The sequence below is a fragment of the Myotis brandtii genome, unplaced genomic scaffold, assembly GCF_000412655.1.
Source record: "Myotis brandtii unplaced genomic scaffold, ASM41265v1 scaffold555, whole genome shotgun sequence".
Lineage (NCBI taxonomy): Eukaryota > Metazoa > Chordata > Mammalia > Chiroptera > Vespertilionidae > Myotis > Myotis brandtii.
In genome coordinates this window covers 1,398,471-1,410,196 of record NW_005370065.1, presented here as the reverse complement: position 1 = coordinate 1,410,196, position 11,726 = coordinate 1,398,471, and the positions used below count along the sequence as shown (strand labels likewise).

General features: G+C 44.1%; 1 protein-coding gene across 1 annotated transcript; it reads right to left on the bottom strand.

Moving 5' to 3' along the window:
• Positions 1–82: 82 nt before the first annotated feature.
• Positions 83–4,523, bottom strand: LOC106728179 (cytoskeleton-associated protein 2-like). Its single transcript, XM_014549496.1, is given in 5 exon segments — positions 83–876; positions 878–1,106; positions 1,109–1,232; positions 1,347–1,369; positions 4,517–4,523. Coding segments are annotated over 5 exon segments (933 nt in total). The 3' UTR covers positions 83–326.
• Between the last annotated feature and the right edge of the window lie 7,203 nt (positions 4,524–11,726).

The following is an 11,726-nucleotide window of genomic DNA, read 5'->3' as shown; positions in this document are numbered from 1 at the left end:
TGTAAAACTACTGTTTGGAATTCTCTGCTATTCTTTAGACGGCCTCTTATTCTGAAAAAATAACTTTGCTTTCTAGCCCGCTTTAGCCTGCTTGAATAATGAGGAAGATAAACTTAGCTGTCTGACCTTGTAGGCCAGAGACTAGATACGCCCAATGCCATGAGAACTGAGAACTGTATAGTTTTCAAGGCCGCCAGCAAGATAACCACTAAGCGCACAAAGGGCTGGCTCTTCCATAAAAAGGGAAGTTCTGCTTGTAGCTTTGCTTAGAATTTGGGTTCATTTCCCTAAGCCCACCGTGGTGAATAAAGTGTAACTCCAAACTCTCAGAGCGTTGCTTGGTTCTTCTCCGGTTTTTCTGTAACAAGACGAGCTTTTCTTTCTTCTACGGTTTCTTTGGGCTGAGCCCTTCTATTGATAGTTGCTTTTGCTATAGTATGCCTGCACTGGTCAATGGTTTTTGACTTTTCTATCTGTTTGATATTAGAAGATGAAGCAGGCCTGGCTATCATTTCAGATGTGATGCTTCTTGATACTGTCTTATTTCTTTTTACTTCTTGAGAAGAAATGGTTTTGACACTAGATAAAACTGTATTTAATTGTAGTAATTCTTTCTCATGAGACCCTTTCCGAACTGTAACATTGGCAATGCCTTGTTTCAGGGAGTCCTGGGTATTATGAGTATTACTGTGGTGACTTCTAATAGGAGGACGTAAAAGATGTTCCTTCTGAGATGTAGCCCTTGCAAATTTAGTCGTAGTCATCATATTTGAGGCTCTGTGACTTTTTGCTGTTACACTGCTGGTGTTTCTAGGCTTAGGTTTTGTGGCCTTAGAGATAGGAGTTGAAAGTTTCTTTGTTATTGCAGAATGCTTCGACTTGTACAGGTTTTCTAAATGAATTAACCTTAGATTGGACAATTTGGCCACGATAGGATCCAAGCACAGGTTTCTTGAGCACATTAGCATCTTGCTTTGGTTTTTCTGTAGTCACTTGTTTCTTTTTATTATTGTTTTCAATGTGAAATGCTTTGCTTACTGTCATACGTTGACTTTGGCGATCATTTGTGATTGGTAACAACTGCAGAGTTTGATTATTATCTTCAAGTTATATGTATCAGTGGCTATAGTTGAATTGGTTAATTCATTAGAAGGTTTTAATGGAGTACAATTTTTTCCCATTGTTACATTATTTTTGCTCCATGTAGGTCTATGGACATTTTCTTTATCAGCCTAAAAGAGTAATTTGAAACAAATTAGTATTTCAGAATTCATTTCTTTCAGAAAGAGTTTAGGAGAAGGAAAGGGGGGAAAGGGGCAGTTTTGAGGACTATGTCCATATCTTACCATTTCTGTCTTAAGTTTCAGAACTTTTGGTGGTTCTCAACCTTCCTAATGCCGCGACCCTTTAATACAGTTCTTCATGTTGTGGTGACCCCCAACCATAAAATTATTTTCGTTGCTACTTCATAACTGTAATTTTGCTACTGTTATGAATTGTAATGTAAATATCTAATATGCAGGATGTATTTTCATTGTTACAAATTGAACATAATTAAAGCATAGTGATTAATCACAAAAACAATATGTAATTATATCTGTGTTTTCGGATGGTCTTAGGCGACCCCTGTGAAAGGGTCGTTCGACCCCCAAAGTGGTTGAGAACTGCTGCTTTAGAGGTTTAAGGAAAAGGAAGACTTATCTATAGTTATAGCAACCAGAAGTGGCCGCCTTTAGGGTAGCAACTTACTGGAAGGGGGTTCCTAGGGAATATATTAGGGTAACAAACATGTTTTACATGGCTGTACACATTTACCAAAACTCACTGCATTGTACACCTAGGATCTGTACGCCTCACGGTATGTGAAGTTTGTCTCAATTAAAAAACAAAACAAAACAAAAAGACTGCCACACACCTACTAGAATGGCTTTAAAAGCAAAACCCATACCCAAGTGCTGAAGAGGATGTGGAACCACTGGAACTCTCGTAGATTGCTGGTGGGAGTGCAACATGGAAAATAGTTTGGCAGTTTCTTATAAAATTAAACAGGGACTTACCATATGACTCAGCAAGCTCACTTCTAAGTGTTTACCCAGAAGAAATGAAATATGTCACACCAAGACCTGTATGTGAATGTTTACAGAGAGAGGCAACAGGGGTTACAGTCGGGAGGCTATTTGCAATGTCCTAGCTGATGGGAATGGAGATGAGTAGTTAAATACATAGTATGCTCTAGAGGTAGAGTCTAAGGTTGTTGGTCGTGTGAGAAGGAGAGAGAAATCAAGAATGATGCTTAGGTTTGGTACTGGCACTGGATGGGTGGCAATGTCCTTTGTGGAACCATGGAAGACAGGGAAGAGGAGGCTGGGAGAGGAAAGTCGAGAGTTCTTTGCTATCCATGGTAAGACTGAGTGTTTATCAGACTTTGTGGACACCTTAGCCATACATTTTCGGAAAAGATGCTTCCAACTTTTATTGTCAAAATATGAGCTCTCAGTGCTGTGATGCTAGGTGGCGGCAGATGCACCTCCTTGAAGTTGGGATAGTAGAGTCAGGAATAGGCTTATGACACGCAGATTTAGATATACCCTAAAGTTTTCTGTATTGCTGTGCACACAGCAGATAGAATAGGAATATTCAGGATGAGATGAAGTCATAAACAGTTCAATCCAAGCAAAATGGTGTGGTCACCTGAGTGGAGGTTATAGGACAGTGATGGCGAACCTATGACACGCGTGTCAGAGGTGACATGCAAACTCACTTTTTTGGTTGATTTTTCTTTGTTAAATGGCATTTAAATATATAAAATAAATATCAAAAATATAAGTCTGTTTTACTATGGTTGCAAATATAAAAAAACTTCTATATGTGACATGGCACCAGAGTTAAGTTAGGGTTTTTCAAAATGCTGACACGCCGAGCTCAAAAGGTTCGCCATCACTGTTATAGGAGCTGTAGGCTTGAAGATTAGATGCTGATATGATTTCCATTCAGGGAGGTGGGCTAATAGGGCCATTCCTTATTAGTTATCTATTAACATAACAACCCCAAATTTAGAGGCTTAAAATGACAATCAATGTTTATTATCTCACAGTGTCTGTGGATCAGGAACTTGGGAGCAGCTTAGTGATCTTTCTATTTTTGAGTAGGAAGGAACTGCTTAGTTTTGAGGTGGGGTATCTCAAAAGGTCAAACTGTTGGCCAGGGCTGCAGTTATCTGAGGGGGTTAGAGAATGTGTTTCCCAGATGGGTGAGTAATATACACGGCAAGTGAATGCTGGCTGTTGGTTGGAGGACTCAGTCCTTACCACACACACCTCTCCCCAGGGCTGCATGAGTAGCTGGCTTCCTCCAAGACAAGCAAGGTAGCAACAATGTCTTATGAGCTGGCGTCAGAAGTGTCTCTCCATCATTTTCACACAGTCCTATTGATTACATAGGTCAGCCCTGTTCAGAATGGTGTATCTACTCAGGAGGCATTGGGGGCCATTTTGGAGGCTGGGAATGTCTCCTTTTTAAGTTTTGGGGTAATGACATATTGAGTATAAAGGGACTCATCTTGGTAATGGTGTCATGAGCAAAATTCCCCTAGGTCAGTGGTCGGACTCATTAGTAGTCAATGGAGCCAAATATCAACAGTACTTCTTCAAAATAGACTCGCCCAGGCCGAAAACCGACTTCTGCGCATGGGCCATAAAGTTTCAATCACACTGTACGCGTGCCCGCACGTGGTATTTCATGGAAGAGCCACACTCAAGGGGCCAAAGAGCCGAATGTGGCTCATGAGCTGCAGTTTGCCAACCACGGGCCTAGGTCATTGTTTTCCTTTGGCCAATGGAATGTAAATATAAGTGACCTATGCCACATCCCAGCAGAAGTTTTAGGAGTCATTGCAAGGTTCAGCCATTTTTCCTTCCGTCTCTAGAATGACACAAGGGCTGCTCCTTCAGTCTGAGATAGACAGTGAAGACAGAACAGAACCTCAAGTGACCTGCAGCTGCCATTTAACATGAGTGAGAAATAAACCTTTGTTGTTGGCGTGTTGGCAGCTGTCGAGATTATAGGAGTGATTTCTGCTGCATAGCCTAGCCTATGCTGACTAATAATCTTTTGCTTATGATATAGACAGACTCATTTGGGACACCTTGAAGGGGAGGATGGGTTTTGTGGTAAGGATATCCACAAGATGCATCAAAACCCAGGTCGTCTTAGGGCTAAGCGTTAGTTAGTGGTCAGGGGAAGCTGCCATAATAAAGAGACTCCAAAATAAAAGTCTTAAAGAAGATACACTCTCAGAAAACAGTGCAGAGGCAAGTGGCGAATCCAGGGTGTCAGGCAGTTCAGCTCCATGAGGTTGCCCAAAAGTCTAGGTTCCTTCCAATTTGTTGCTCCTGCTCTCCTCTGTGGTGTCCTCGTCTGCACCATGTCCACATCCTAGCCTGCAGGAAGGAGGAGAGAGGAGGGACAGCCAGTGTTCCTTTTCAGGTTGTGCAGAGACCTTGCCCACACCACTCACAGTCCATTGACCAGATCTAAAACAGGAGGCCATAGCTAAAACAGGAGGCTGGGAAAGTAGTTTCTAGCCAGGTGGCCATGTGCCATGATGAAATGCACAGGGGACTTCCGATTAGTGAAAGGGAAAAGGCACCATTCCTTGGTGGCTCACACAGGCTTACGGTCTAGCAGCGAAGCCAGGATTGGGAAACATTGTTCTACTCATTGCCTTCAGCTCTTCCAATGCTCATTGGAGTCTGAGGCTCTAGGCTGCACCTCTACTGTCCCTCTAACACAAGCATGTCAAACTCACGGCCCGCAGGCCACATGCCTCATTTATTTGGCCCGTGTTAGCCTTTGAGTTTGACATGCTTGCTAGAGTCTAACACAATGACCACAATTTTATGATCCTGAAATGGAGCAAAATGGAAAAAACATAGGAGTCGTTGGACTTGGCATGCCATTTTCTAGCTGAGTGACACTGGACAAATCACATATAGGAGATATCTTCTCTTTACTGCCAGTCCAGTATCTCAGTTCTAGAGATGGCTCTGTCCCTCTTGTATCCACAGGGCCAGGACAAGAGCCCAACACACCAGTAACTCCCCCCACCCCTATGCCACAGGTGATTGGTCAGGGCAGGCACCTGACCCAAGCTGAGCCAATCACTTCCTACCTCCATGATCCTGGACTAGAAGTTGGGAGGACTATGTGTGTCTAAGTATGGGTCCTGGGAAATGGAGTACCTGGTAATTATTGAATGAATGAATGAATGAATGAATATGCCTCTAAATCCTTTATAGGGTTTGGTAAAAAGAAAGATAACGATAAGTAACATTTATTGAGCACTTAGTATTCTAAGATTTTGTATGTATTAAATCACTAATCAAATCAATGTACTGAATATTACTATTGCCTTTTATAGATAAGCTACTGAAGCACATTAAATCACTAATCAAATCAATGTACTGAATATTACTGTTGCCTTTTATAGATAAGATACTGAAGCACAGAAAAGTTAAAAATACCCTTTGTAATACTTTAAGCAATAAAAAAATAAAAAAGATACTGAAGCACAGAAAAGTTAAAAATGTTGCCCAAGTTCACTGGGTTAGTGGCAAAACTATTGCAAATGTAAGCAGCCTGGCTCTAAGGCCCCCACACTCGACCACTGCACCAGACAGCCTCTGCCATCAGCAGCCCATGCGGACTTAAGAGAATTGGAATCTCTGGTGGTGGGACCCTGGAATCTGTATGGGAACAAGTTTCACAGGTGATTCTGATGCACAGCCAGAACTAGACCTAAAACTGTGAGTCTAAAAAGTAGCGGTAAGCCTGGGGCCATGAGACTAGAATAAGGCTGCTTCCAGGATTTTAAAATTGATCTGATCATGTGAACATAAGGCCTCCCAAATAATATTGACTAATTGTATCCTCTTTGTGAGGAGGAAACTCAAACTCAGATCAATTACAAAGAACCCTCCGGGGACCTGCTAGCAGAGGACCAGCTCAGGGGACCTGCCTCTGAGACATTTGCCTACGGGAGTCCTGCCGCAGGCCACTGTTCTGGGGAGAGCCTGGACTGTGTACCTGCTTACTTCCTGGACTTTGATCTCCCATCTGACCTCCTTCTCACCCCTGCTCTGATCTGGCAACTCCTGCTGGGTTGACCCCATCTCTGACCCCAGCCTGCCCCAGTTTTCAGCCTCACTGCTCCAGGCTGATATCTCACATGATGACAGCTCCAGGCGGGACAATATTGGGATCAGCCCGTGATAATGGGAGCAAGACATCTCTTCTAATAATGTAGTGACAAATGGACGTGTCAAAAGACCTGTGACTTCCAGAGTAGAGTTCAGGTATCTGAAACCAGCTCTGCAAGCATCCCAGAATGTGGGATTTAGAAACAGTGAGAAATAAATAGCCCTTGATACTAACTGGAGCAACGGCTCTTTCATTCATTGAACAAATGGTTATGGAGAGCCGATGCCATGACGGTTTCTGTGTTAGCACCAAGGGCAAAAAAGATGAACAAGACGTTGTCTCTGCCCCTGAGGAGTTCCCTCACGCCCAGTGCTGCTGTGGCACCTGGAAGAAGATGCTTCAAAGATTAGCCAATGAATTGGACCACAGAGAAGAGAGGCTGCAGGATTGCATTTTCAGAGGGGAAATGATTCTAGCTTTGTCTGAGGTTCCAAAGTCCCTCAAATCCTGGACTGGTCTATGGAAGGTTGGGGGAGCTGGTAATGAGCCTCGGGACACAAACACCTTAAAAAACAACAACACTTAGATCTGTCTGTGCACCAGAGATTCAGGCCCGGGCCTTCTTGGTAGGCATCAAAAGGGCTCAGGGTTGGGATATCCCATTCCCCATTTTGTCTCTGCCTATATTCTCATTTGGTGTGTCCTTTTAGACAATTTACCTTCCCTCTTTGGGCCTCAGTTTCCTCAGACCATTTCTTTTTTCCTTTTGAATGCTCAGCTCCTCAAGGAGTGTTTGATAAATGTTTGTTGAATGAGTGAATGAACCTCTGAAGTCCCTTCCAGGTCTGATAGTGTGAGTCTGTGAGCTGGAGACATCTTTGGGAAAGAATGGGATTGGACAGAAAGAAAAGGTTTAGTCCCACTCCCACGGGATCCTGGGCCACACTCCACTATGCAAGTATGATCTGCCCCTTATGGATCACCTCTCCTTTCTCTTAACCCCTTGCTTCGTTTTCCATCTCCTCTGCACTCCCTTCTACCCCAAACATATTATTGTGGGTTGAATTGTGTCCCCCCAGGAAAGATATGTTCAAGTCCTAACCTCCAGGACTTGTGGATGTGATCTTATTTGAAAATAGGGTCTCTGGAGATGTACTCAAGTTAATAAGAGGTCCTACTGGATTAGAGTGAGCCCCACTCTATCAGGACTCCTGTCCCTCTAAGAAGAGGGGAATCTGAACACATACACACAGGGAGGATGCCATGGGATGAGGGAGGCAGAGGCTAGAGCAGGGGTGGGCAAACTTTTTGACTCGAGGGCCACAATGGGTTCTTAAACTGGACCGGAGGGCCGGAACAAAAGCATGGATGGAGTGTTTGTGTGAACTAATATAAATTCAAAGTAAACATCATTACATAAAAGGGTACGGTCTTTTTTTTTTTTTTTTTTTTAGTTTTATTTCAAACGGGCCGGATTCGGCCCGTGGGCCGTAGTTTGCCCACGGCTGGACTAGAGTGATGCTGCCACAGCCAAGGAATGCCAAAGACTGCTGGCAACCACCGGAAGCCAGGAGAGAGGCACTGAACAGATTCCCCCTCTGCGCCCCCAAGAAGGAACCAACCTTCCCAACACCTTGATTTTGGATTCCAGGCCCCCTGAATTATGAGAGAATAAATCTGTGTAGTTTTAAGCCACCCCGTTTGTGGTATTTTGTTATAGCAGCCCCAGGAAACTAATACAAGTGAATCTTGAACAGTGTGGGGGTTAAGGGCACTGATCACCCGCACAGTTGAAAATCCACAAATAACGTAAGTCAGCCATCTGCCTGTGCGGATTCCCAACAGAGGATGGAAAATACAGTTGACCTTTGAACTTACACATGGAAAAAGTGGATTGGCACTGTTCAAACCGCATTGTTGAAGGGTCAACTGCATATCTATCCAAGGCCATTATTGGGAAATCACCCCACTGATTCAGGTTAACAGTGCCCTACACAGCACCGGTGCCCCTGACATCTCCCCAAATGTTCATTGAGGCTGAGTCATTGCTGTGCTCATTGCAGATCTCTGAAAGGAAGAAGCCTGACTCTCCCATCAGGAAAGGAGGAAGGCCTTCCACGTGGTCATTTAGCAGGAAGAGGATGCTAGGGGGGTGGGGAGGAGGGTGACCAGCTGCTTTAATTCCCAACTGGGGACAGCCCAAGAAAAAAAGGGGGCTTTCATCACTCTGATAGGCTATCACAATCTTTTACTTTCACTCATTCAGTAAATACATGTGCCGCATTTACTGTGCTGGGCGCTGCTGGGTGCTGGTGGGGAGCGTGGGTATATGGATGGGGGAGAAATGCTAAAGAAATAAAACACACATTCCCTGAGTTCTATGAACCAAGCTGGAGTTGGAGCCCTGTGGCATGGTGGGTCAATTAGCATGGACTTGGGAATCAGACCGTCTTGGTTTAAATCCTGGCTCTGACAGGGACTTCCACTGTGATCTTGGAAAAGTTACCTAATCCCTCTGGGCCTTCATCTTATTGCGAGTAATTAGATAAGATGATGTACTAGTATTCAGCACAGGGCCAGAGTACGTGCTCAATAAATGTTAGTTATTTTCATTAATGTTCACCAGAAACAGCTCAGTAAAAGAGCAAGGTGATTTTGATCAAACAGGACCTCTGTCCAGTTCAGGCCCTCAACACCTCTTGCTGGACACGGATGAAATGCTTAGAACAACTCCAGGAGGAAACTAGTCTCATTTTGCGAATAATGTAAGTGTGGTTCAGGGTGTAAAATAACTTGGCCAAGCTCTCAGAACAAGGAATGTGAGAGGCAGAGTTGAAACTAGAGCTCCCAAGAATGCATTCTTCCTATTTCTGGGCAATGCTTACCAGTATTTGTAAGTCAGAGTGGGCTGGGAGCAGCATATGATTAGGAAGGGGCCTAAAGCATTTCTCTTAAGGCTGTGGTTACCTCTATAGGAAGTACACTGTATTGGACTTACATGTTTGTTTAATGCATATCTAGTGCTTACTATTGGGTGTTCTAAGCACTTTATGTTAGGAACTCATTTATCTTCACAGGAGCCTATAAGACGGACACTGTATTATTCCCATTTCACAGATGTGGAAATAGCGACGCAGCGAGGTTAAGCAACTTTCCCAAGGTCACAGATAGTAGTGGAAGCAGGATTCACACTTGCTTATTCGGCTCCATAGACAACGCTCTTAGCCACTGTTCTATACAGCATTATCTTGAGGGGGGGGCACTGTTGACATGTATGCATAGGGGAAGGAAAGAGGGTTACTACCCCACATGCAAGCCACCCTTTGGTGCAATTGCTGCAATAAGACTACGAGGAATTCGACCCTATAAGGAGAATGGCAGGATAGGGGCTGTTTAGCCCTGGGAGTCTCTGAGTCAACAGCTTCTCATCCCCGGGCCACTTCCTGAAAACTCTTTGCGCCTCAGCTTTGGAAACTCTTTGAGCACAAAGAGCTCATTTCCTGTGGCCGGGAAGGACGGGAGGAGTTCCTGATGACAGCTCATCTCCCTCATTAAGACGCTCATAAAAGTGTTTCAAGGAGCCTGAATTATGGCTCCGCTGTTTGTCAAGATGCCCTTCTGCAAGGAGGCACTCTGGTAATTTGGTGCGAGGAGACATGCAGGGGAAACCAACTCCTTTGAGTCCAGGAATTATTTATGATCCTAAGAAGAGTGAATGTCATTTAGAGAGATAACAAGCCTTCACCAGCACAACAGGCTGTTTAATATGCCACGAGGGATGGGAGGCAGCTTCAGAATTCCAAAGCCAGCTAGGAACTCTTGAGAGATTCTGTACCTGTAAGTTGTCTGTTCCTACGAAAGCTCCCTGGCCAATAACAGCTAACCGTTAAGGAGGTTTTACCTCTGAGCCAGGGCTTGCGTTAAATGCTTTGTATATGTTAATTTCATTCTCACACCATTCCTATCCGATTTTACAAATGAGGAAATTGAGACACAGAGAAGTTAACTGGCCCAAGGTCACACATTAGTGAGTAGTCAAGGCAGGATTTTAACCCAAGTAGTTCTGCCTCCATGTTTGTAATCTTGAACACCAAACAGAGCTTAGGTGGAAACAGGATTTTAAATCAACCCAGTACATTAAAATGTACATATATTCAAAATTACCTTTGATAATCCCTTAAAGTACCTATAAATCTTAGTACATTTGGTTTGAGGCATATGGTCTTGTCCAATAATTAGAGAACCACTGAGCTAAACTAAAGAAAAGAGCAGAAGGAAAGCCCATATGCAGATGCTTATGCTTTTAAACTACTCTACCTCCAAGAGAACTATCAAATCCCTAAGAAGTGAAATAAAGGGGCAGAGATGTCCTTACCCACCTGCAGGGATGACCATTCTCTTTTTAGTAGTTAGCCCCCGTCACTTTAACACATATCACTTGTCATGTGATATTTTGCTGAATTAAGAGAAAACATATTTACATCTTAAGAGAGGAGGAGAGACATTCCTGTTAGAGAAGGGGTTCTATATTCCAAGTCTAAATTAAATGAACCTGGTACAACGAGATGCAATGAGACTAGCTTTGGAGCCAGATAAACCTGGATTTGAACCCTAAATCTGCTACTTACTAGCTGTATAACTGGACAATTTGCTTAAGTTCCCAAAGCCTTGGTTTCTTAATCTGTAAAATGGTCAAATCAATACCACCATGTTGAGCAGATTAATTTTAAAAGTTTATAAAGTAGCAAGCTTGAATATATGTAAATTATAGTTATTAAGCACTAGCTCTTAGTAGCTATTTGACCTAAAGCAGGTCACATCATTTCTGAGCCTCATTTCTCCTCACCTGCATAACTTTTCTGCCTACTAATCACAAAGGTCATTGTAGAGAAACACTACAGCACAGCACAAAGTTTGCATGAAGATTTTCTCAGCTGCTTGGTACACCTGGAATTGTGGGGAGGTGCTTGGAGACCCCTGCTGGAGAAAATAACTCAGGGGAGTCCTGAGCCAGAACTCAGAAATGGGCTCAGATTTCCACATTGCCCTTTAGCGTGGCTGTGTGACTTTGGGTGAGTGACCTAACCTCTCTGCGCCTCCACTTCCCCTTCTATCAAATGGGGTTAACAGTTCCGACATCACTGGGTTATCCAGAGAATCATACTGTGCAGAAAAATGTTAGGTACGTGGAGCGCTCAATAAGTGTTTGCTGAATCTGAATCTTTCTGAGCGCAGTCTCTCATCTTCCACGGATGGGAAAAGCCCGCGGTGTCTCCGCGTGGAGCTCAGTCAGGTAGGGGAGATGCTCCACGCGGCGTCAGTGCCTCCCCACTCCCCCGCACCCTCAACCGTTGCCATGGCCACCGGTTCAGGCTCGGAGCAGCACCTAGGCGTGTTCAGACCAAGCCCCGCCTTTCAAGAGTGACCATTGGCTGGAGAAGCCACGTGACACTCCCTGGTATGCTAATATATGCTAATTGCCCAACGCCCCTCCCCCCCGGGCAGTGTCCGAGTAGCCAGCAGGGTGC